General features: G+C 28.3%; 1 protein-coding gene across 1 annotated transcript in view; it reads left to right on the top strand.

The window, feature by feature from the left end:
• Positions 1 to 2,663: 2,663 nt before the first annotated feature.
• LOC142319991 (serologically defined colon cancer antigen 8 homolog) overlaps positions 2,664 to 27,526 on the top strand; it is a gene marked incomplete at its 3' end in the record, with an annotated part of 54,469 nt that continues 29,606 nt past the window's right edge. Inside the window, exons 1-9 of the mRNA XM_075357671.1 lie at positions 2,664 to 2,743; positions 2,848 to 2,986; positions 7,322 to 7,537; positions 10,254 to 10,412; positions 12,100 to 12,353; positions 16,730 to 16,868; positions 16,981 to 17,263; positions 24,208 to 24,479; positions 25,727 to 25,823. Of these exons, the coding sequence (XP_075213786.1) occupies positions 2,664 to 2,743; positions 2,848 to 2,986; positions 7,322 to 7,537; positions 10,254 to 10,412; positions 12,100 to 12,353; positions 16,730 to 16,868; positions 16,981 to 17,263; positions 24,208 to 24,479; positions 25,727 to 25,823 (1,639 nt within the window). The remainder of the gene's footprint in view (positions 2,744 to 2,847; positions 2,987 to 7,321; positions 7,538 to 10,253; positions 10,413 to 12,099; positions 12,354 to 16,729; positions 16,869 to 16,980; positions 17,264 to 24,207; positions 24,480 to 25,726; positions 25,824 to 27,526) is intronic.

Raw genomic sequence — 27,526 nt, 5'->3', positions numbered from 1 at the left:
TTCAAGATATTTCTGTAACATCAAGCTTTCTTTTTTTTTTTCATTACAGGTTTCCGACGATTGCACAACTATGCATTTTTTATTTGTAATTCGGACAGATTAGGAGGCCCTACTTTACCCGATAGGCAGTTCAAATGACAGAAGTGCCATAATGCAATAAGCCTAATGAGGCTTGTGTTTTGACTCTAGACGTGAAAAAGATCTTCACTTGATCCGCAGGACTGGGTCATTCCCCCCAGTTCATGCTAAGAATTCACAGGTTTTGCAAATTCTGACATATTCAGCATGGATGTATTGAGATCGATCAGATATAATTATGCAATCGCATAATCAAAAAGAGTGAGAAGGAATCAACGATAAAGAGAATATGGTTGTGGTGTGAAACGATCTATCCACGAAGCTTCAGTACGATACTATAACTACAACCCAGAAAGTGACTTAGGCATTATCCAAAGAATGGGAGATTGCGAATAGGTCGTGGAAGCAGTCTTCCTGATCAGTGATTGATTATTCATTGATCAGTTATAAAAAAATAAACTCTGTAGATTATACAATCCGTTTTTATTTTCGCTGAAACAACATTTCAAAACGAACTATTATCCACTACTGTAGGAGTAGCGTAGAATGTGGAAGTATCCCAATATACAACAGATAGTTCAGCCAAACTCCTCTGAAGGTGTCTGAACACATAAAACGTTCTCTGTAAATAATAATTAAGTATGAATTATTCTGCTGTTAAAATTTATTTGGAAGGAGTAAAGAAACAGGCATTGTTGTTCGTACGAAAAATTTCATAACTTATTATAGTCTGAGTCTATATTTGGCTCTTAAGCACCGTCATTGATGTTTCTCGTGTGCGCTTGTTAATTATAACAGCACAGGTAACTTACACTTGAAATAAATAAAAGAAATTGATTAATGTTGAATAATAAAAAAAAAAGAAAAACAAAATCCCGTGAATAATATATGAAAAACAACTGAAAAAGTAAAACAATAACTTACCAAAATAAAAGTTATAAAAATAATTCTTTCTATAAATAAATAGATAAAAAGTTTAAAAAGAGAAAAATAAGCTTTTATTTCGGAATTGTAGCTGAATGAAATTAATGTTTAAATGTCGAGGTATAAATCAACCATCAAAATAGTCGGAGACTGGGCCGAAGGGGTACAAAAACATTTACATTATAAGTCTTACGTATCACGCAAACCAACAGTGCCAGCCACCATTACTACATTGCTACATAGGATGTTCTGTTTGTTTACTGATTTTAAAAATCGAATAGTTAACTGAACAGATATTATTATAAACAAACCTATTATAGGTCTATATTACAGCATGAAGGATAGATAAACGATCACGCGCAAGTAAGTGACCTATATTTAATTCATACGGTACAAGATTCGTATAAATGGAAAAATCTACTTTTAACTGTACATTGTGCTTACAGTAATTTAGTAAAAATACCTCATATGACAATATTTTGGATTGCTTCATTTCAAAATAAAATCTAAAAAGAAAATTATAATTTTTCCTTGTGTATGAAATTTGACAAATCCCATTTATACAAAAAAATTAAGTTGAGAGATTAAATCAACAAAAAAATATGTAAGCTGATTTATATTTCTCGGGGCATATCCTTCCATTAAGATTTGAAAACTTTCATCGTTAATAACGGCCTCATTAACAATTATTTTTTTTAAAATTACAATTGGTTTGAAGAAGTAAAACATACCAAAATTATTATTATTATGTGTGGTGTTGCAGTTTTTAATTAAAAAAAAATCATTCGGGGCCAAATATTTTTCATAAACTATAAAATATAAATTAGTACATACTCGTAAAATTTCCATGAAGTCACAGCCCTTTTAAGTTGTAATACCCGTTTTCAATATCTCCTCATCACTTCGTTATGTTAGAATTTATCTCTCTAATTAAAAAGATACCATATCAGAGGTTATGTTTTTAAGTTAAACTATTTACATTAATATAGAAATCTGCAATCAATATTTTTATATAACTGAATCAGGAAACTTGAGAAAAATAAAATACTTTTTTTATCATTAGTAATGAGTTCTTTTTATTATATATTAAAATAAAAATTAGTTTTTTTTACAAATTTAATTATGCCTGAAACTATTAAACTTCAGACGACTATCTTCAAGCTGTACGAAAAGTTTAACATTTAAAACCAGCCCAGAAATAAAAATTGAAAATTATTTCTTACTTATGCCCTTATTTATTTTTATTTTGGTTACTTTTTTAAAATTTAAAGACAAGTAATGAAAATAACAGATTTTATTACTCAATGCTTAATAGGAGTCCAATTTTAACTTTTGACAGCTTTTTTTTGGGGGGAGAGAATGTGATGATTTATTGAAAACCATGAAGTAATATTTTAAGTTGAATATAAATTAAATAAAAAATACAAATTTTTTCTGTACAATTATAATCTATTAATTAACCGTTACACTTGTAATTTAAACCGTTACAGTAAAAACTAAATATTAATAAAAATAAAATAACTTTAAATTTGGAATATATGAAATTATTCGGTAAACGGTTCTTCAGTTCTTCAATATTGATCATAAAGACCCCTGGTACCACCTCGCGTGTATATTGCCTATATAAACGGCGTCGCCGGGGCGACGATACTAGCAACGCTATGCTAACTTTGCAACGTACAGTACCTACTCGTCATCATACTCGAACAGATATGTTTCGAAATAAAAAATTTAAACCACGGTCAGTACATTCATATTTTGTACTTTAACGTAATATTTTTTTTTAGATGATGTGATTCATTTCAAACAATTATATTAGTAAAAAAATTAAGTATTTTTTTACAGAAAGAGTGGAAAAATGGATTCTTTGAGGAAAAGAACCCCTGATTATACCGATTTTGCATATAAGGAAGCAGTAGCAAAATTAAGATATCTACTGGCAGAGTCATACAATCCAATATCTCCATCATCTAAATTTAATTTGGCAAGTACAGTCATTTCACATTTTTAAATTTATAATGTTAAATCGAAACTCACTCATGCATATTAAAATATATGACTTTCAAATGAAAAGTGAGGATCAGTTGTTTAAAGATTTTATAAAAAGAAAAAAATACAGGTTTCTCATAATTAATAAAGTAGCTCAACGAATAAAAAATACATGTATACGATCCATGTCATTTATGTACTATTACTTTTATTTTTTATATAAGTTCAATATTGAAGAGTATATACAGCATGAGTGTGATGATGAGTTGCATTACTTACCACATAGGTGGTCAATGACACTTGCAATGTGTCAAACAGCATCTTGAAATGTAGAATGATGTGAAATTCAGATGAAATCTAAATGTTTAAGGAATATAAAAATGTATCTTACTGTTAACATGAAAAATATTTTCTTAAATACTAGGAATCAAACTACCCAAATTTTTGTAGTTCTTTCCTCATATTAAGGTACATTTTGAAATTACGATTCATGAAGTTACCTTTTCAGTTATTATTTTTTTATATAAAGCAACATAAAAAATAAAATGTGAGTTATATATCTAATTAGGATTCCCCAAGATAAAAAAAATATACATTTTAAACGAATAACTAGAGTAACAGAAAGAAAAAAATGATAAGAGAGTTGGAAAATTCTATTGCATGACTATTTCAACCCATACTCATTATTATCAAAAATTATAAGTAATAAAACTTGATATTATTAAAAAAAAATATACTAAGTAGGCACATTGAGCTAAAACTGAAGAAATTACATATTTCCTAAAAGAAAAAAACTAATTTAATGACAGCAAGTGCAGATTTTGATACTGGTATTAGTCAATACTTAAACTTCAATAACTAAGTTACCAAAATATTTTCAATTTTTCCGTTGGTCCATCAGTTAGGAATTAACAAAGATCATTTAAGTAAATGTTCAACTTATAAGATTTAAAACAAAATCAAATATAAAAATAATAAAATAATTGAAAAAAAATCACATACACGCATGCGCGCACGTTATTACAAGTAACTTGAAAGATTACATTAAATTTTTTGTTCCATATCTTTTCAAAATTTTTACTACATGTCTTAGCTTTGCTCAAATCCCTGCACTTTCATATAGTTCATAATATTTTTCCCTCTATGCTAGGCTTCTCTCTTAAAACAAATCAAAACCTTTTCTAGATATTTTCCTTTCAAAGATTTTTAGGTAATTTTCAGCCAGCATTTTGAGGATTTGTCACACCCATTCATAAAAATAGAATGCACTAAACTGTTATATTTTTTTAACTTTACATCTACTTTAATTGAATGATTTTTAAAAATTGTTAAGTGGATTAAAAATTCATAACTTCCTTATTGTATTTTTTCTTGGATGGAATAATCCATCTTGTTTTTGTGCATATGCCTAGGCATTTAAAATGTTTTGTTTTTCTTCAAAATTTAATTTGCATGAAACTTGTACCTAAGAAAATTACGAGTAGAATAGGGTTTCACAACCTTTGGGTCACGACACCCATGAGGGTTGCAGTGATAAAAAAGGGGATTGCAAAATCAGGTTAAAACTTTACATGCAAACAATAATTTTATCATTTTTTGAGAAAAAAATCATTTCTCATAAACATTTTACTTACATTTATTAGTACACATATAAAGAAAATAAATTAATGAGATGGTAGCATTTGTTTTTCATTTAAAAGTTTCTCCATACATGGATCTGTTAGAAACATATAAAAACAAATAGTTTTCAAGTGATAAAAGACGATTCCTATATTTACTTTTTAGCACAACCACAGATAAAAAACCCTTTTCACAGAATGAGACCTGGCGAAACGAATTCTTATTTTCAATGCTTGTGTGACTAAATCTCCATTTCCATTTCAATGAGCAAGCCTATTTTTACTTTGATGATGAATAATTCAGATATCATGCTTCTTAATGAAAGCATGAACATTGTCTGTAATTAATAAAATGTTTTAATCACGTTCTTGTAAACTCACATTCAAATCGTTTAAATGCAAAAATACATCAACTAAGTTAGTCAACAGCAACATATACTCATTATTCAGTAAAAATATTGACAATGATGTTTGTTGATCCTGGGAAAAATATTATTAATTCATCTCACAATTCCAATAACCTGGTTAACACTTTCCCCCACGAAAAACTTCTGACATCTGTATGAAAAAGAAGAGATTTTTTCTTTTTCCCATTTCGTCACGAAGTTTAGCAAACAGCCTATTCTATAATGGTTGACTTTTAATAAAATTAACCATTTTTACAGCTTTACAAAGGATTTGTTTGAAATTTTCTGTCATATTTTTTGTAACCTTCATGTCTGTGAAGGAAGCAGTGTGTCCATTCCGAACTTGGTATAAGACGATCTTTTAATATTTTCAGAAATCCACAGTTCTTTCCTGTTATTGCTTTTGCACTATCACATATTCTGCAATATGTTTTGTCCAGTCTATGTTAATAGTTTTTAGTAGCTTCATAAAAAAAACATCAAAAAGACATTATCCTGTTGCATGACCAGGTATTGATTTGCAAAACGACATATTTTCTTTGATTTATCTGTCCCTATTGCATTCATAACTTACAAAACATAAGAACTAAATATTTGCCACATCTTTTAATTCATTAAAATGAATACAACAAAAATTCACTTAAACTCAATAACTGAATTATCTGACTGCAAACATCAACAGCCATATCATTGATTTGCTTTGATACTGTGTTGTTAGAAAGCAACATTTTTCTCAACTTTTTCGTTCATCTTTACGAGATAAGATGCTTCAAGTATATTTTTATCAGTATGGGTTGATTTACAAATAGAAACTTGTTGATTTCTTAATAATGTATGTAATTTTCTTTTGAAAAATTCCAAGGGTTTTCTGTTATGACACGGATGTTTAGTTTCCAAGTTTGAATTAATTTTGATGGCTTCAAGCTTTCATCAGAGAGAACTTGAATGCAAACAACATACTGTGGCTTTCCATCCAATGAAATAAAACCACAATTTAAATAACTGTTACTGTACAAGTAGGCAAATGGAACAGCTCAATCAGTGTGATCTTGTTTGAGACTTTTAACGTTATTGTAGGAACTATTTTAGGCATTATACACCAACTATGGCCAGACTGCAAGATGTGTTGAGGTTTATTGAAGATGACCTCCAGTAAAGTCCTTCAGGGCTATGTATGGGGAAGTGGTATGACAGTTAAATCCATCACATGGCAGGTGTCTTCCTCTTTGGGGTCAAGATGTTATTGTACAACCTTGTCTTTTTACCAATTGACTTACTGGATATAGATGGCTCAATTTGTTTTTCCACAAATTTATCGATTTTGCGTAAGAATCTAATTGAAAAAAAACAATTACACCTTTTGACCGCACACTAAAAAACCAAAACCTAATTATTATTACTTTCAATGAAACTAAAGACACCAGACGCATACTTCACATTTGAAACTAAACTGAGGTTCTGCAATCCCTTATGTCTCTTATATGCTGCTGAAAGAACAATGTTTTCAAAAGTATCATATGCATGTTCGAATATGACTCTCATAGTGAATATTATATACGCAGACCAAATTACAAGGAGCATATACACATCAAGTTGGAACCTGGAAATTGCTCATGTTTGTACACTTCATATTATATGTTCATACCCATTGCTATCAACACAGCTAAATAGTTTTAACTAGGTTTTGTTGGGTTGGATTTGGAGGGTTTCAAAATATTCATTATAAATTTTTTATTTTTACTTTTTGGAGATCATGTAGCTAAAAAGATTGAGAATCACTGGAGTAGAATGTAGTTACTTATGCTTTCATTGATAAACAGTGCAAAATGTTTTGTTACCTCATGTTCCGTTATTTTAAAAAGAATTTTTAAGAAAGAAATATTTGCAGTTATTGTGGAAATATATACAAATGTGAAAACTAAACTTGAATTAAAAAATGTTAATTTTGAAATTAACTATTTAACTTTATGAAAAACTTGAATAAGTAGCTATTGATAAGCCATCTCTTTGCTTAACTCTTGATATAATCTTGATTTTATACCGATATCATTATCAAGAGAAGTTTGGTTTATCTGTCAATTTTAAAATCTGATACTTTTTACTAAGTAATAATAATTAACTTTGATTTAATAATTTTTAACAGGCATTTTTATAATTTATAATCTTGATTTTATACCGATATCATTATCAAGAGAAGTTTGGTTTATCTGTCAATTTTAAAATCTGATACTTTTTACTAAGTAATAATAATTAACTTTGATTTAATAATTTTAAACAGGCATTTTTATCATTTAATTTATACAGAGTCATTTACATCATCTCCATCGCCATCAGCATGATCATGTTCATCGCCATGATGGTGATACTCATGGTCTTGATCGTCATAGTCCATCACTGCCACCAAAACGACCAACACCACCATTTTCTCCACAACAACAACCACCACCTGAAGTCGTCAATTACATTGATCGCCAGGAAGAATATATTGAACAGTTAGAGAAAGAATCTCTTTATTATAGGGTATATTACAATGGTTTTATTTATTTTTAAAAGTTATTTAATACTATTTCATCAAATCTTATACTTTCTTTCTTCTGTATTTGCTCATCTTTAAACTAAAGTTGTCACTACAGTGTCTTATTGTAATCTAAAATGTTTTTATTCATAGTTTTAAATATATTAATTAGTTTCTGAAAATTTTGTAATATTCAAAAGACACAACACATTAGTTTTAAAACCAGTTGCTTCAAAATAGTTTTATGGAGTGAGTAACTTGTAATATGAAACCTTATAAACCTTTTTTAGTATTTATATGTTAAACACTTGAAAAATAATTTAAACAACTAATTTTAAATGAATAGAAATAAATGTAATCACAATTTATATGAAACATTTAGCTTGAAGGTGGGAATAAGTTTTCCTATTTCTTCCAAAGTCATTTGCTCAATGGGTTTTAACTTATGAACTAAGATGGTGTGAACTTGGTGATTAGACTAAAATAACTACTCTCTTTGTACAATGCTGCAGTATCACAGATTTTTGAGGTTCTACCTACCATACTACATTCTGCATATGTGTACTAGTGGTAGAACAAAATTAATTTCTGGTTAACTGTGGCTCTATTGAGATGACAAACAATTCTGATTAATCCTATACGAGGGTAACATAAAATATATAGCTCATCATAACCAGTATATAATACTCTATATTTTCCAATACATTACTTTACTTTCAAGATTCTAGAATTGAATCCCAATCAGGCATAATTTTTTCAATACTAAAAATGTCAGTATAGCTCCACAAGTAAAGCCAGAGTGGCAGCTGACACCAATTCTATGGTATTTACCCCAGGAAAAAGATATGAAGGATATGGAAAGAGAGGGGATAGAGGAAAGAACACAACACCTGTAGGGTTAATTTTCTCTTAACTCATCTTCTTAATCCCTCTTCTCATACCCAGTTACTTATTTCAAAAACTTCTGAGTGTGAAATGAATTTTCATGTCTAACTGGGATTCACTCCTACAACTCTGAAAGTAGAAATTATATATTGGAAAATACAGGAAATAATATACTCATTATGACACTGAGCTATAAAATTTACACTTTAGTTTTATGTATTCTGAAAAATTCTTTAGCTTTATTTGCTACAGCAAGTAAAGCAAATGATGTCCTATATCAAATCCATCCCAGTTATACCATCTCAGTCATGTACATGTAAAAATTATTATTACCAGATTTTTTTAGCTTTTTTAATTAAAAAAAAATTACAAATAGCAGTTTAACATATAAGTACCAATTTTGTTTTAATCTTAAAAAAGAAGATAGACTGGATTGCCATATAATCGATTGGTTTTACTACATTTGGAAAATCTGAAGAATTAAAATAATAAATGAGCAATTAATGATAAATGACAGTATTAGACATGTATAGTAATGAGGTTTCATACATCAGCAACATATTTCAAATTTTTAGGAATTAAGCCTTACTTTACTTGAGCTGTTGGTAATAAAAATACAATAATATTTACAAAAATATATTCTACAACTAACAGGTCTTTTACCATATGATCTAGAGTATTTTTTAATTTCTGTCTACACAATTTTTATATTTAGGAATGCAACCACAATATTTTCTTTCTGTAGACAATGTAACAATGTAGACAATAATGTAACCCTCTTATTACTGAATGCACTGAAATATCAAATCAAAATAAAACAATCACAACTTATCTCATTAGTTTTCTTATAAAATTACTTGCTAAATATTTAATAATTTTAATCATTGTTATATAACAATGTTGCATGTCTAAATATAACCACAGTAAATTAGTTGTACAAAACAATGATCAAATTGGTTTCTAGAAAAATTAGATTCTGTTAATTAATTTATAAATCACTGATTCAGCATGTTTAACATTACGAAAATTAAATATATCATTTGTAATTCACTGACATTGCTATTTAATTTATATATCGGATGATAATTGACTAGAATTGCACATTCAAAGGTATGATGAGCTTAAAATTGATGAAAATAAACTAGGAGATGATGGATTCTGAATGGGTAATAATGGTAAAGATAAATTCATTATTGAATTTGTAAACACCATTCAATAGCTCATTTGAATTTATCATTAGCATTAAAATTATATTTTAGATAACATTAGGTAGTCTGCATAACCTATTTCTTAAAAGTAGATTACATCTGTTTCACAGTCAGTGATATAATAAAACTGTTTAAATAGAATCCAGAAACATACAAGTTTTTAATCTAAATCATTTGAGTTCATTCTCAGGTACAATAAGGATATCAAACAGAAAAATGTTCATTGGGCAATTTAGAAATTTTAAAGGGACAGTTATATTTAATATTAATGTTTAAAATTTTAATACTTAGAGGAATGCTTTATTGAATTCTTTACATTACAAATAATTTTATCTCAAAAGTTTTAAGCTTGCATATTTTATAAAAAAATAAAATAAAAATTTCATTTATCAAAAGGCTTGAGTTTTACTTTCTTCATTTTTTGTTGTATAAGGTAGCAGTGATATTTCACGTAAATTTTTAATATTTGTATCCATACGTGAATAACAACAAATTTAGCAATGTTAATTATAAAAGCACTTAAAAAATATGACACTAAATTACCTTCTTAAATTTTTATTGGCATTTAATTAAATAACTAATTTACATATATTTTATTGATTGATATACTTGTTACATTAAATTACAGGAAGAATTAACAAATTTAATGGGTAAAGTAAAAGAAGTTATATCAGAAAATGAAGGCTTACAAAATGATAAATTCATTAAGAGTAGTCCTGCCATTATAAGATCAACATATGATATTCGTGGTACAAGGGATAATGATGATGTAACTGATGATGATAGGGTAATAATAAACATAATTTAATTTCTATTTATTATGATAACAGTTATAAGGTATCAAAATATATTTTAATAACTATAGCAAAGAAAAATTCAATGAATCATGTAAAATATCATTAACAAATCAAATGATAATTATAAAACCAATACATGTCCGCATGAACCAGCAATATTAATCCTGCATTATTTCTAATTTCTCTTCTACTATTAAAAGATGTGCATCTGATAACTTAATCTGTAACTAAGGTTACAAAACGCCTGAGAACATAAAACATTTTATTAAATGTGTTTCTGTACATATCTCAGAACTACTTCTATTCCAGTTCTGAAGAAAATTTATTATGTAAATCCTCAACAGATACTCTATGTAATATGTACTTTTTGTTAATTAAAAAATTATATATACATAATTTTATGGTTTGATTGTATGACATGTTTGTTTGAACAAAGATGATAAGTTCTCTTTTGATGAAAAAAACCTAAAATCTTCCATTCCTGGCTCTAATATCATGTACTAATACTTCCACTGTTTCCTACATCTATGGATTATTTTTGTAAGCACTGGTCTCGTATCCAACCACTGCTATGCCTTCCTTCTTTAGTCATTCTTAATGACATGACCACAATATTCATATTCTTTTACTTTACTGTAATGTTGCTGTTTCTTTTAATTTATCTTAAAGATTTTTTTACACTGTATGTTTGATTTAATTATGTTAGGCTTTTCATTAAAATCAGTACAGAGTATGAATAAATAAGAATATAAATTGAGTATAATTACATAAATTGAATTACATTCATTTTAATATTTGAGCTTGTTTCCTTTTTCTGGTTTTATAAACCAAATATTGTGTAAGTTTTCACTAACTGTGCCAGTTATTGTAAGTAAAGTTAATGATTCTCTCATCTGATTGAAAGTACATTCAAAGTACAGGACAAAGAGCTGTCCTGTCAGTAAGATTAGACTATGACCCTTTTTAGGGAAGAGATTAACTTTATTTGCTGGAGCACAGTAAAAATGGCAATCTGCACAAGATTCAGTTTAGAAAAATTTATAATTGTAGCTTATAATTTTCTCGCAGATTGATCTTCAATTGAATCACTTTTTATGTTAAATTATCATTGTGTCACGATCATTATAGATAAATTTATTTACTTTCTCTCTCACTCCAAGACTGTTTTATATTATGAGAAATAAATTTCTCACATTACTTTCTGAGCAAGAATATATAATCATTTTCACCATATAGCAGTGATGAACCTTCTAGCTCATAAAAAAAATGAATTTTGAAAAAATTAAAAGTAACCGAATCTGGTTATTGCATATTTAACAATGAAAGGAATAGTGATTTTTTTAAAATATAAAAGCAATATTAGGGTAATATCAATTCATTCAACCTAAGGAACCTTCATGAAAACTAGACTTTCCCACAAGTCTAGTTTTTTCTTAATTAAGTAACATTACCTTAGAAACTATTATATGTAAATAAATAGAATTTTTACTGCAACTTCCTCAGGTTATTATTTATGACTGGTAATAAAATCATAACCTTATGGTTAAGGTAATAAATTTATAGTAACTTTAATTTGAAAAAAACTTTTTCAGATATTACCCTATCTGAAAAAAAAAACTATAATTAAAAATATAATGTACGTATCCTTTCATTCAAATTAAATATTATTTTTTTCAGCAAGATACAGAGCGTAATATGAGTGGAAGCAGTAAACCGTTACAATTAGTTGGACCAAGTATAGTATTTGAATCAAGAATAAGTGAACTTGAAGCTCAATTAACTCAAACTAAAATGGATTTAAGAAAATCACAAGAGGAATGTGACAGTTTACGTAAACAATTAGCTGAGATGAGAGTTTATCCTGCATCTGGTATTAGTGATAACTTAACAATGGAACCAGATACACAAAGGCAAATTGAAATATTACAAAGGTATGTATTAAACAACATGAACATTAAGGGTATGCATTATAAATTTTAATTTTACATTTAAAAATTTTTAAGTATTTTAAAAATGAAGTCTGACTTAATTTATTAAAATTATAAATAAAATAAAAACAAGCAAAAAGAAGGTTTAAAATATGTGTATATACATATACACGTATTACATGCTTTCATACATAAATTATCAGAACAAACTACATAACAGTCAACATGAATAAAACTAGAAAATGTAGATATAATTCTAACTTATTTTATTATTTCCTACTTCGAATTCATGTGGGAAAAATCAGAGACTATTACTATTACAATATAAACAAAATAAATTACATTCCAGGAAAGAGCCCAAAAGCATTGTAATTTTGCAACAAAACCAAAACTATCACTAGACAAAAAGAAAACAATTCAAAAATGTCTTGTGCAAAGTAAATAAAATTACCAAAAAAATAATCAATGAATTACCCCTTTTAAGAACAATTTAATAAAACAGTTTGCAAAATAAAACATAAATATATAAAACAGTTATTAAAAGAAGGTAATCCAGATGGGAATGTACATAGGGTCTTTATCTGAACAAACCACAGAAAATAAAAATGTAGAATTTTTTCATTTGAGATTGATATACATTTTTTCCCCCTAATTTATGAAATTTTATCAAAATGTCAATTCATATTACAAATACATAATCCATATTCAAATGCATTTATTTATATCTACCATTCCTCAATCCAGGATGGGAAGGACCCCTTGATGTAGCGCTGAATAAATTAATTGATCTGTTTTAGGATAAAGTAAAATGAAATGGTTGATATTCTATAAAAATTAATTATTAATAATTTGGAGAAATAAAGAAGTCAGAAAAAGTAAAATAGAAAAATATAGCAACAATTTTACCAAATTTTGTTACTATGTGAATTCAAAGTTCACCTCACCATAGTCCTGTTTTGACCATTGATAATCATCCAATCCAATGTAAGGATAATGTAGGTTTTTACTTAATAGTAAACCCCACATAAGGGATTTATCTAATGATAAATCCCTTATATGGTGACTACATATATAGCAATTTAGTGTTAGATAAAATAAAGCCCTAAATATTATAAAATGTTTATCAAACATCAATTGGGACTCAGATAAAGATATATTACTGTGACTATATAAAGCAGTGGTTCAATTGAACCTCAATTATTGGTGAATTGTATATTCATCTGCTAGATAGTTGCATCAATGAAAGTAATACATACTAGATGTAATGCATACATGATGAAATACATACATCATAGATGTAATACATACTAGTGGAATCAGATATGCCACAGGCACTTTCCATACAATCCTGGTTACTAGTTTAATGTCAGAAGCCAACATAATGTCACTACACTGTAAAAGAGAGATTTTGTTGTTAAGATATGCAGCAAATACATATCCAGCCTTTTTTAATATGAAGCCTTCCTACCTATATAAACCATAAAACTTTTAACAACCATCCTTTGGCTGCATTATATGAACATTGTGCTACCAGACCAGTCGGAATGCATATCATGAATTAACATGGAAATATGGAACTGCTTTAATAAATATATTAGCAATCTTTATAAGAGAAAGACCACCATGGCTTTTACCAGCAGTAAGCACAAGATTGGATTTCTCTTATGGAAAAATAAAAGAGAAACCAGCAGTGATTATCCAACAGGAATTTTCATCAACTATCAGTAACTACGAAGGATATTTAAAAATGTGGACTGATTTTTTAAGGTATTTTTAATATCTCTGACAATCCTGCTGGAAAATTAAACAATTTTTTTCTTAAAGAGTGATGGCTGATGAACTTAAAAATTGATGTCCATATAAAAAAAAAAAGAATAAAATGTACATTAACATGGAAATGAAAGATCTATGATTATAGAAAGAAGTACAACACTAACATGAGCTTTATGGCAGTAAGATTTCAAATAAATCTTATTCAAATAATAAGATTTCAATAAGATTTTAAATAATGGCAATAAGATTTCCTACTTGTTGATTCTTAGTAAACAAAGAAAAGAAAAAAGTAACATTAACCATTGTATAGAGACATAATTTTTTTTAAATTATCAATAGATAAATCATATTTTTCTCTTTTCTAAAATCTAATGATTATTAATTTATTTATTAAACGCCATATTTCTAAGGGGATTATATTCTTTTTATTGTTTTTCTATCATTAATTATTTACCTTTATTGAATTATTTTTATAATTATTTATATTTATTTATTTTTTGTTGATAATTAATTCACCACATAAGTTTAAAGATTGTTGATGGAAATATGGAATGGAAATTTTGTAACATATGAAAAAGACTATTCCTGGCTGTTAATTGAACCAGTGACCTTTCAGGTGAAAGTCTGAGACATTACCATTCCATCATGGAGGTTGGTAGCATAGTATTTTGTTACTTTATTTCATAAATCATAATGTATTTTAAATAATAAATGCTGACATAATTTACCATTCATATCAATAAAATTATTGTAATTCAAACTATATATAAATATCTTAAAATGAACTTTTAAGAATGACAAACAGAAAAAACCTCTTTCAGAAATCTTAGAAATTAAATAAACAGAGATATAATTATATTGATCACATTGGAGATAATAATCTTATATGTTCAAGTTAAATAACATTCAAATATTATGAATAAATTACATCATCACAAAAATCAGCTGATTTTCAAAGTTGACGGTTCTAAGGTTCAAATCCTTGTATAGGCAGTTGCTTTTATGTAGATTTGAACGCTAGAACCCACCATGGTAGTGAACACGTCTTCGCAGATCAGCTGATTTCAAAGTCGAGATTCTAAGGTTAAAATCCTAGTAAAGTCAGTTATTTTTATATGAATTTAAATTCTAGATCGTGGATATCGATGTTGTTTAGTGGCTGGGTTTCAATTAACCACACATTACAGAAATGGTCGACTGAGACTGTACAAGACTACATTTCATTTCATTCATACATATCATCCTCATTCATCCTCTGAAGTAATACCTGACGGTTATTCCCAGAAGCTAATCAGGTAAAAAAGATTTGAATGCTAAACTGTGATTGCTGGTGTTTTTTGGTGGTGGGTTTCAATTAACCATACGTCTCAGGAATGGTCGACCTGAGGTCTGTTCAAGACTACATGTTTTTTTTGTTTTTTTTACACTGAATCTACGTCAGCGCTGGTAAGCCAGAAGCATTAATTGCATTTGCCAATTCACAGAACCCAGACCTGACAGTAGATGGAAAACTAACTGGAAAAAAAAAAAAATAGTATTTAGTATATATCAATACATGCTACATAAATTATATCATACAATTAAAAAAAGAAAAAAAAATATTTATATTTTTTTATTATTTTGAGAAATGTAATAAATTTGTAGGTGCTAATTACAAACAACCTATAACTCTAATAGAGCGCAAATCCTGAAGTGTCTCATCTCAGAGGATTTCCCTCAACTCACTCTGAAGTATTACAATCTCAGTGCTCAGCAATAAATTCTATCACATAGTTAGTCAGTTTAAACAAACCTAAACTATCAGTACATTAAATCATTCCAACATTATTTAAATTAAATTATTAAAAAAAGAACTAAAGGGTGTTTTTAAGCAAATTCCATTTTACTGGGGATAAAGGTCTAATTTACAACAATAGATCAATTGATACAATGAAGCTGGTTCTACATTCCATAAATATACAGCTTAGTTTGATATACACTGTGGAATAGTTGAACTTGAATGTAATTATTTATAACAGTGAAAGTGTAGAAATTGAAACAGAGTAAAAATATCAGTCCTAGTTAATTATCAGCTGATAAATTGGTGGATAAAAATGAAGTTGTTTCTACATGTGGGAAATGGAAACAGACTAGTCTATAAAAAGGCATTCCAATATATTAATTGGGAAGGGCAAAAAAATTAATTCTGATTTATTCTTTTCTCTAAATGTAATTAGTAGAAAGCTATCTCTGATGCAGGAAATTAATACAAAACAGTACAAATGATTAGGCCCTAATATATCCTTTAGAAAGTAACCCTTTAATTTAAAAAAAAAAAATTAAAATGTTTGTATAATGAAGGAGATAACTGGTGTAGGAAGACAGCAAAGAAGAAAGAAAGAAATACCAAGGCTTGGGCCTTCTTTAGATAAACACCAAGTGTATTATTGTAATGGTATAGCTATTTGATTTTCAAAGGTTTGCAAGTTTTCTCACAAGTAATAATAATAGTGATAAGGTCTCTTGATTCCCAGAAGAAATTAACATTTAAGAAAATATACACGTCTTTAAAAAAGAAAACAAATTTTAAACATTATTGCAGAATTTTATACACTTTTTATTTACAGAGAAAAAAATGAACTGATAGAAGTAGTTGACAGGCTACAATCAACAGTAGCTCAAATCAGAGACAAAGAAGCAAATGCTACACAGAAAGTAAAAAGAAGTCTTGACGTAGTTGACCAAGCACAGTTTGAAAAGAATCAGGTAATAATGAATAAAAGTTTTTCTTATACATGATTGTATTATCTTAATTTATGACTTTATTCTACATACCATGCATATATTTCTAACAAACATTATATATTTTTTATTTTAGGCTGAACTTGAGGTACGTCGACTTAAAGGTGAAGTTGATCGTTTAAATGAAAAATTACGAGAATGTGCTGTTGAACAGAGCCGTCGACTTGCAGAAGTTGAAAGGCGATACTCTACTCAGACAGAACAATTAACAAGTGATTTGGCTACACAGTGGGATAATAACACTAAATTAAGTTTAGAACTGGATAGACAACGCAGGTTGGAAACTGATTTACGAAGAGAATTAACACAGAAGAATGCCACAATTGATGAGCTAAAGAAAGAACTCAACTCCAAAATAAGTAAGAAATTTTAATACATTAATAAAAGTACACTAACAAGAGAAAAATAATAATATTTAATACTGAACACCATATATAATACTTGTTTTATGGTTTTTTTTTAAGAAAAAAAAAAAATATTAATGAAGAACATTTTCCTTTTTTGTGGAAGGGATCTTCTCCCTTCTAATGAACTTACAGTAACATGTTTAATAACAGAAAATGTGTGAACTGTTTTCTAGAAGAAATATTAGCATTAGTCTTAATGCACAAATGTCAAATAATAATGTACCACAGAAGTGACAATCATTGTAATTTCACCCGTAGAATTTAAATCAATGATAACAACCCAATCAATACTGCACAAAATAAAAATTATAAATTTTATAGACTGCTGTTATAAAGGTATAAAGGTACATATATTATTAGTTCATTTTATCTACTTTTTAATGCCAAAATATTTTATTTCATTTTTTGAATAAAATTAAGTATGTGGAATTGGAATTGTACTCTTCAAAATATTTTCATGATTTTTACTCCTCCTACATTGCAGGTAGCATGTTGTTAATGGTGCCTGTCTTTAAGCAGTTAGACGACCCTTTAGTCTTTATAAATATATATTTGAAGTATGTGTTTTTATCAAATTTATTAAAATATCTTTTTAAATTTCATTTATTTCAATGATGAAGAATTTATAACATTTTGTTTCATTGCCTTTTACAAGTAATAAATTACATTACATTTATTAATAAATTACAATTTTTTATTCCAGTTAACTACAGAATATGTACCCAAAACTAATCTATTATCTTCACCTTTATATGTTTAAAAATGATGACAAGCACACCTTCATTATAAATAGAAAATCAATTACAACTAACTAACTTTTTAAAATCACATCTTGTTGCATTGCTTAATATGTACAGCTCTGTCATTTGAAAAGTATAGTAAGAACTTAACACAATAGAATAAATATTTAGCTCATATTAACGGTTCTATTCATCTTTACTTATAGAGAGCACAAAATATAAAAATATTTATAAAACATAGATTATGCATGCTAACATACTCCTACCAACATTTATGTAAAACTGTTATTATTTTCAGAAAATATAATAACTGTGTCAGTTTCAGTCACAAACAACATACAAAGATCATAAAAAAAAATAAAAACATAAGACATGTTGAAAACACAATATCCAGGAGTCTACTAAATATATTACACTGAACAGACTGAGTGGATATTATCCCATAGATACAAAGAATACATTAAGCACTATACCCAACAGAATCAATGTTTGAAAATCACCTCAGATCAGGACCCACAAACATGAAAATTGAGGAGGTGGATGCAAGAAGGGCATGAGTCACGAAATATAAGTTTTGAGAAAAAGAACTGTAAAATTTTCCAGTCCATATAACTATTTTTTTTTTTTTAGTAAAGAGGTGGAATACCAGTTACGTACGCCCCATAAGGGGCAGTGCCAGATTCACCACAGGTTTTGCAAGGTGTTAATTAAAGTGTGTATGTGTTTCTACACCCTACTCCAACTAAACCTAAATCCCCTCACCAATTCATCCATCTGGGGCCAGACCAGCATTGAAGCATTACCATGCGGCCTTGGTGGAACCCTTCAGAATCAGGGGATTCAGAGTCTCTGTGCGTCATCACCATCACCAATCCACGCAAGGATGGACCAGTGGACAGCTCAGGAAGGATCTGTCCTTCACCCCTTCGTCCTCTGGTTATGCTCTTCTGCCTCTCTCAGAGGACTTTTCTCAGAAACTATCATTCTGCTGGCAGTATTGTAGAAATCCTACTGAGTACCAGCTCAGTCAGCTAGTATCCCAGTTTTTTCTTCTATTTCGTTTGCACTGAGAGTATTTGATATCAGTTCCCATTGTCTAGTTTCTTTTAACATAAATTCTAACACATTTTCTGGTGTCAAGCTGGCTCATTCAGGTGTGACCATAAAAGCATTCCATCTGTCACAAACAAAGAACACATATATTAACAGAGTTTGCCAATTAACAGAATATAAATACTTTTAATCAACCTGCTAGATATTTGATAATATTTATTTTAATAAAACTCTGTAGACGCCTTTCTTGCACAATTGGCTTTATAGTGATAAATAATCATTTTATTATCCATAGATTCTTTTTTAGAAAATAAGCAAAACACAATTTGAAAGTAAAATTCTACTTATCTATTAAACTGAATGTTTAATGAAAATTGTATTTAACTACTTCGAATATAAAAATGAGAAAATAATGGAAAAAAGCCTTTTATTTTGTACCATAAAAAAAGATATTTAAAATGTCCAAACATTAATAAAATAATCACAAAATATCATTATCTGCATACATCACATCCTCACCAAACTGATTCAGAAGTGCTTTAATGTCATTGTGGTTAATATTATCTACTTTACTTCTTTACTTTCTGCTTCTTTGGTTCAATTGATTCTGACTCACTGATGTCTGCTGCATGTTGGCTATTGTCAGTGTCTTTATCAGCAGTTCTGTGAACCATTTCAATAAACCTAAAATGACTTCTAACATCTCCTTCTTTTGCTTTTTTAATTTATTTATTTTTGCAGGCAGCAAAATCAATAAAAGATCATTATCAAAGTTAAAAATCTTCTTTAACATATTGATACTTTTTTATAACTTATAAAGCATTAGTGTATAAGTTCCATCATATGATGTTGATGTCATGACTGTTCCAGAAGTATTGTAAACTATTCTCAAATAGGATTAGATGGAAAATACATACCCTTTGAAAGTGGTTTTAGGAGAGTAAACAGTTTCAAAGTTTCTCCCCACTGTTTAAAAATGCTTTGGATCAAACAATCAACTACAGTGAATTATTGTCTAGTGATAAATATTCATCGCTAGTGTAAACATTTTCTATTGTATTTATTTTTTTCGCATAAATACCAAAATTTCTATCATTTTGACAGTAGCTGTGTCCACAAATTGGAAAAATGTTATTAGCTTCACTTTAAAATACTGGGCCAAAAATACACAGACGAACCATCATTATGTTTTTATTTTGTCCTCAGCATTGTCTAAAAAAAAGACTATTTCAGTTAAGTTACAGTCTCTCAATCTCAAAATCATACAAGGAATAAGCCATAGTATCAGGATGCTTTCGTGATGTAGTTTCTAGATAAGAATATACAACAGAAGAATCATTGTTATGACAATGTACATTAAAAATATTTAACCATAATAATCATTTATAAAATTGTGAGTTAACGCTTAGTCTTGGTAAAGCCAAATTTTGACCGTAGTCACTCCAAAACTAATTGCTGAGTATCTGTTTATTTGCATTTAGTAAGAATTTCTTTCTTTAATGCATTATAATAGTCTACTTTTATTTTGTGATACTGAAGTTTTGCTTGTATAACACTCTGTTATTGGGGGTTTCTTCTAGCTCCTTCTCTGTATAGAATCAGAAATCACACTTATCTGTACATGGTTTATTAAATGTGTTCAATGTATGATTGCAAAAATTTTTATAGTACGTTGTTTGCTTCATTTGTAACTTCCTTTTAGTTTTTTGATAATAATACTTTTTAAACATATAAAATAAAATTTAGTATTTAATGATGGATTTTCAAAATACAGTCTTCTTGATTTTCCTAGGCTGTAATGGGAATGTGAGTGTGGAATTGATATAAGATGATCATTAACTGATTGGCCACACTTCAGAATCAATTTTGTTTCTCCTAGTGCCATGTTTTCCCCTTTTATCTTCTAAGTTAATCATGTTCTCTTTGCATTTATCTTGTACAGTATGAAGCCTTTTTTCTGATATTTGAAGTAATGAAAAAATGAACTTTCTACATATATATACTCTTCTATTCAATAATGAAACAGAATATGCCACAAATAATTTATTTTTCTAATTGGGTTCAATTTTGTGGTTTTCTTTCCTTTTTGAGTAATACAGCTATATAAAAACAAATTTTGTTTACTATAATCTGATAGTGCATAAAAATTATTGAATAACATTAAATATAACAGATTAAGGCATTTTTTATAACAATTTGTTACTTGATTGAATTATTTCTTCTCTACCATTAATCCTAATCTATTGGTATACATTTCCCCTGGAGGCTCAGTTTACTTATGTTTCCTTTCCATTTATCTTTATTAATAAATCATTTTTTACTTGGTTTTACTCCTTGTACAAAATCTTCATCAGCTTAACTTAATGTAGAATCACTGTCATTCATTTCTAACTACTTCACTCTTATAACAAAAAATAATATTAGTATTAAAATATTTTTTTTTTTACTTGCATGGCACAATGATGCAGATTATGATGACAACCAGCAGCTGTTTGCTGCAAGTGTTACTAGCATTATTAGTGTTAAAAAATTGATTTCAGATCAAATAATTTGAAATAAAGTGAATTAGTTATTTTTTTTCTACCTTAATTTATGCAAAAAATGCGTGTGTAAACATATTTTATTTTTATCATAACTTATTCAGTGTTTAACCTAAAGTTAAGTAATTATACCATTTTAAAGAGAAAAGATTGCAAAGATAATAAATCAATAAACTCTGTACATAAAGAAATTCTTAAAATGATAAATATCTGAGCATGTATTACGTTTACTTTAAACTAGGTATGTAAAAATGTTTATATTTGGTAGCTATTGTTTAAAAACCTCATTTACAAAGTAATATTGTTTTCCAAAAAAAAAAAAATTAATTAATTTATATAAGTTAATCAGAAGATCTATTTACATGGCTAAGTAATCTATTAATAATAGAAACTTACATTTAAGTTATGTGTAAATGATGTTGGGTTACGTGAAATTGATGTGTTATTTACATTTATAGTGTAAATATTAAATATTATTTAATAATGATATAAATTAATTTGTTATATTTGATATATATTAATTAATTGATTGGCATAATTAATATTATTTTTTTTTTGTTTTTAAAAATTAAATTATAATTTCTAGTTCAGGATTAATTATTATTTTTTTTAATTTGTCTATGTGAATCAAATTTACTAGCACCAAACAAAAATCGGACCGTTGATCTTTCAATTAGGAAAGGAATTCTAATTTTTTAAGGAAATGTAATATATTTTGGACGGCCTATGCATAGACGTAATAAATATTAATGATGATGACAGGCGTAGCGATAAATAGTTAGTTTGATCACGTAGCAAAATCGGTACTTTTTCTTTTTACGCCCCCACTTTTTCACATTTTTTTTTTACATAAAAATTTCTTAATATTGCATGTTTTATAATAACTGATGAATAAAAACATTACAGACATACAGTAGGTACCCTATAACTCAATAATACATAAGAAAAAACACACTTTTTTCGATGATTCAGAGAATTAGCATTTACGTACTCCATGTTTTCCACTAAAATTTTTAGTGGAATGTTTAACAAATTTTCGTTACCATGTTTACCACTAGTTTACAATTACGTCTTTTCCTGTCAGAGAAAACACTAACATGCTGTTTTATACTGGTTATTTTAAACATCCTACATATTATTTACATATTAAAAAAAACAATTATAGAATTTATTACTTAAATAATCAAAATATTACTGTTAATTAATCAAGGTTAGCGAGCGTAGGTTAAGTTTGTATTATATTTATAATTTCTCTGCAAATACTGATTTGGAAGAATTCTGCCTCTATTGTACTTTCATTTTGAAAATGATGACTCGCGCCTATTTCTACCGTCATTCCTGGACCGCCTACCTTTTTTTTGGTTTTTAATAAATGATCAGCACACACCTCTCATATACATTTCCAATCCGTTATTGCTTCATTTGACATTAACCTACGCTCGCTAACGTTGATTAATATATATAAAATTACCGATGTATAACCATATTAGTGTATCTTTAATGTTTTAATCAATTATTATAAAACATACTATGTTAAGTAATCTTTATGTGAAAAAATGGGAAAAAAGTGGGCAAACGAAAAAGTACCACAAATCGATTTTATCGTCTAAACTTAACCTCTAAGAAAACTCCAAAAATTGTACTCTTTGGACAACAGAAATACTACTTGTATGATTAGTTGCAATACTATTACACTATTAGCAGTGGTACTTCTACCTGAGAATCATTGTAACGACTGATTTTGACACGATTAACAATATGAATTTTACCACACCCAAAACCATCTTGACAACTGTAATGATTAATAATACTGCTTATTGTAACAAAATTACAGTCTGGGAAGAAAATAGAACTTGTAAGACTTAAAACTATAAAAATAGGAATGTATCTGGATTATCGGTTAGTTTATTTTTTACCTACATCTACCAATAACTTACCATGAAATAACCGTTTACAATTACTTTATATGATAACTATTACTTCACTCGTGAAGCTGGTTGAGCAGTGAATACCCGCGAAAATATACTATTTGCAGATTTTTATCCTGCTAAGGAAAAAAATATTTTTGTAGTGAATAATACGTCAGAGCAAAAATAATAATTAGGCCTTACTCTGTATTGTTAGATCTAGTATTATTAGTCATTAACATTTAGAAAGATGACGACCAGAATGAAAGTGAATTTACCATAGTTCTCGTATAAGGTGAAAAACCAAAGTTAAGCATTTAAGAAGTAATGTAGGCACTACTAATAATTCAGTGGAGTGGGGTATTGTACCACGACAGAACAGCATAAGTAAAAAAGAAGCCAGTCGCTGGCCCAGCAATTTATTCTCATCATGCGTGTAAACTGAATTCTTTAAACCTTGATAAGTAATTCTTGACTGTAGTCCTGCCTAAGCCATTTTCAGTAGCTGATTTTAGAACAGTAAATGTCAAACTATTCTTTGGGTTAGTACAAAGGTATGAATATTATAATAATTCGATTGAGACTGCTTGTGTAATTAGTTGTGAAAATAATATTAGTGCATTAGAATATGTTGTTTGTGTTGTGTATGTGTGTAGCTTACAGAGTTAAGGTTGGGACTGTTTGCAAAGGCAGTCTGCAGAGTGAGATGGTCCAATCGGGTGTTGAACGAGAGGGTCTTGAGGCTGAGCTGGCGTCGACACGACTCGCGTTAGAACGTGCAGAACGTAATGCACGCCAGGAGACAGCTCGGTTGCAGGCTGAGGTTCAATCGTTAAGGCAACGCCTTGACCGGGCTGATGCCGACCTTTTGCACAGTCGAAAAGAAAACCTTAGACTTACAGAACAGATTGCTTCATTGGAAAAAGAGGTTAGTACAATTTATTTTATGATTTGGATTTAAGGTTGCTATTAAAAAGTTTTAATAACATAATATGAATAATACTGATAGTATTCTTATTATAAATTACAACAAACCTTCCAACAGTTACTGATTCTTGACATTTTTTACTGTGGTAGTATAATAACAAATTATTAAAACAGATATCTTTCAAAATTAGTGTTAATATGTTTCACTAATTATATGGAAATAAATAATCTTTTCTGAACTATTGTTTTGGTATTCCAGAATTGATGTCTGATTCACTGGTAAAAAGAGAGAAACATATTTTATTATAAACATGTATTACTTACCTAACTAGATTACTTCATATAATTGCAGTTCACATTCTGGTACTTATTATACACGACACCAGCTTTAGAGACTCTCGTTCAAAGCTCCACTGTCAGGATAGCCAAGTTAAAACCAAACAGATTAAAGAAGAATCAATTATCCAATAACTAATTCCAATATGAAGGGTCAGTTATTAACGAGTCCTCAGCTACTCTTGAAGCTTCTTCAGAACTTCATTAAAAAATTCTTATATTATGATTACATGAATTTATCAAAATTTTCTTATGCTCTCAAAACAATGGTTTGATATACCTATTTCAATTGTACCTTCTCTGAACATCCAGTGTGAATCTCACACATCTCTGCCACTCATAACATTGCTACACAATAATAGATATATCTTGAATGTGCAGCAGCCATCTACATCTAATAAATGACTCATGTCATTTCTCAAAATTGGATGATTCAGTTTCATTTAGTACTACTACTTTATCAGCACTGAACAAAATGTGTGGCATAGATAAGCAGATTTAAAAAATAATTTTTCAAGAACTATTTAAATCGTTAATACCATCTTGGAAATCTTTTTAGAAACTTCAATGCTTGATGGGAAAAAATTGGGTGTAAATTAACTTAAAGAATAATTCTGATTTTATAGTTTTTTTTTTTTACAACCAGAAAGCAGAAGCTATATTTTAATTAGTTTCACAAATAATCCACTTGGAAGAATTATTAATTATGAATCATGAAGACATAAGGATGTTCAGCAATCAAATTAAGTTTTTAAACTTTTCACATCAGTTAAATACAATTATTAATAAAATAATTCCTTAACCATTCTTTTCCTGAAACATAAATTAAATGCTTATTAAAAACATTATCATGAACCACAGATAATATTCAATTATCATGATGATTTATCAAACAATTATTTTTAACTGTAGGTTGATATGGCTAAAATAATGGGTGAGGAACATAATGTAAGTGGTAAACGTGAAAAAGAATTAACATCAATGATTCTTGACATGGACGCTAAACACGGTAAGTCTTTTTTAAACTTACCACTGTATTTCATAGTTGTAGAATAATTTATATTGCATGTAATCAACATTAAATTTATTTAGAGAAAACATTCAATTTATATTTAACATACAATACTAAGGAAAGGTTTTAATAATTGTAACATTATTGATTTTTTAATTATAATTAAATTTAATTTACAGTAAGTACATACAATTAAACTCAATTTATCTGGGATAATATGTACCAAAAATGTAATTTGAAATGATTCAGCAGGGTTGTGACCTTATAATTTAATTATCCCAGATAAACTTGTGTATATAATTTTTATTTAAATCTGCACGTGTTTATTACTATGAATTTAACCTTATTATTCAGTCTATTTACTTTTATTTGTTAATATCTATTTATTTTCAAATGAGCTTCTAAAATATACCAAATACCTAAGATAAAATATCAATTTATATTATTTTGAAAAATAAACTAAACTGTAATGTGTATTTTCTGTACTATGTCTCGATTTGTTTTATGAGACCTTATGAAATAATCCTTTCACATGAGTTGTAATTTGATCAAATTTTTCTACCAAAGTAGGATAAAACAAGAAACAGGATAAAACACTGACCCAATTTAAAATTAATTGGCTTTTTGATTAAAAAAATTTGAGACAGAAGAAAGTCATTGATTGAAAGATGAAAGAGAAGTATTATTGAATAATGACATAAAGAATAGGATACTTCCTATGAAAAGTGACCAGTACCTGGCTTATAATAGATGCATCTCTGCCAAAATTGAATCTGATCTAAGTTTTCTGTTTCTTTAAATAGTAATCAAAAGGTTTTCATTGTGGTAATGCAGCATTTAGCTCTAATAGTGTTTTAATAGTTCTAATAGTGCTCTAATAGTGCATTTAGACATTAATGTTTGAAAAAATTATGAGGTTGCAATTTTTATCTCTCTATTTATCTAAGATGTAGGCAAATGATATTGAGGTTTTTTTATTAGAAAGAATACAATTTTGTTTTTTGACACTGTTACATAAAAATTATCTTCATTTAATATCAGGTGTTCCACTTTAATCCCCCCAGGCAATTTTCTTGTAAACCAGATACAGTACAAAAAAATGACCAAAACTAAAGTTACTCGGACTGTAGGGGGACACCTCATGGTGACCTTGGATTTGATTGTTATCTCAAGGTTAACAAGATTTTTTTTTAAATAGATCAACCTATTTTTAACTCTACCAATGAAAAGAGTAGAAAATTTTACATTGAAGTATGTAGATAACCATGGAAATTTTTTTGAAAGTCATATGGCTAACCATCACATATAGTGTATATGGATTACACATTTTTGAAGGTCATAGAATATAACATTCATATTCCAGACCATTTACCATGAAAATTATGGGAAAAAACATAAATGTGACCTTACAGAAGTTATGAGGGTAGGATGGAGGTCATCTGACGATGACTTAAATTTTATTAATTATGACCAAACCAAAACCTTGAGGTCCTCTTTGGAGATCGTTCCAAGGTCATTGAGGTTTTTTAAAGAATTACCTTTTACAATAGTGCCAAAGGGAAGAAAAAAAAATGCCATGTCAACATACTTCAATTTAGACATGATATTTTATGACTGTTTTATTTTTTCCAGCTTCTTGAAATTCATGGTTTAGGAATTAATCACATCTGTTATCTGATTAACAGAATTTCTCTGAATTT

This window comes from Lycorma delicatula, chromosome 2 (assembly GCF_047948215.1).
Source record: "Lycorma delicatula isolate Av1 chromosome 2, ASM4794821v1, whole genome shotgun sequence".
Classification (NCBI taxonomy): domain Eukaryota; kingdom Metazoa; phylum Arthropoda; class Insecta; order Hemiptera; family Fulgoridae; genus Lycorma; species Lycorma delicatula.
This window is presented reverse-complemented; position numbering and strand designations above follow the sequence as displayed.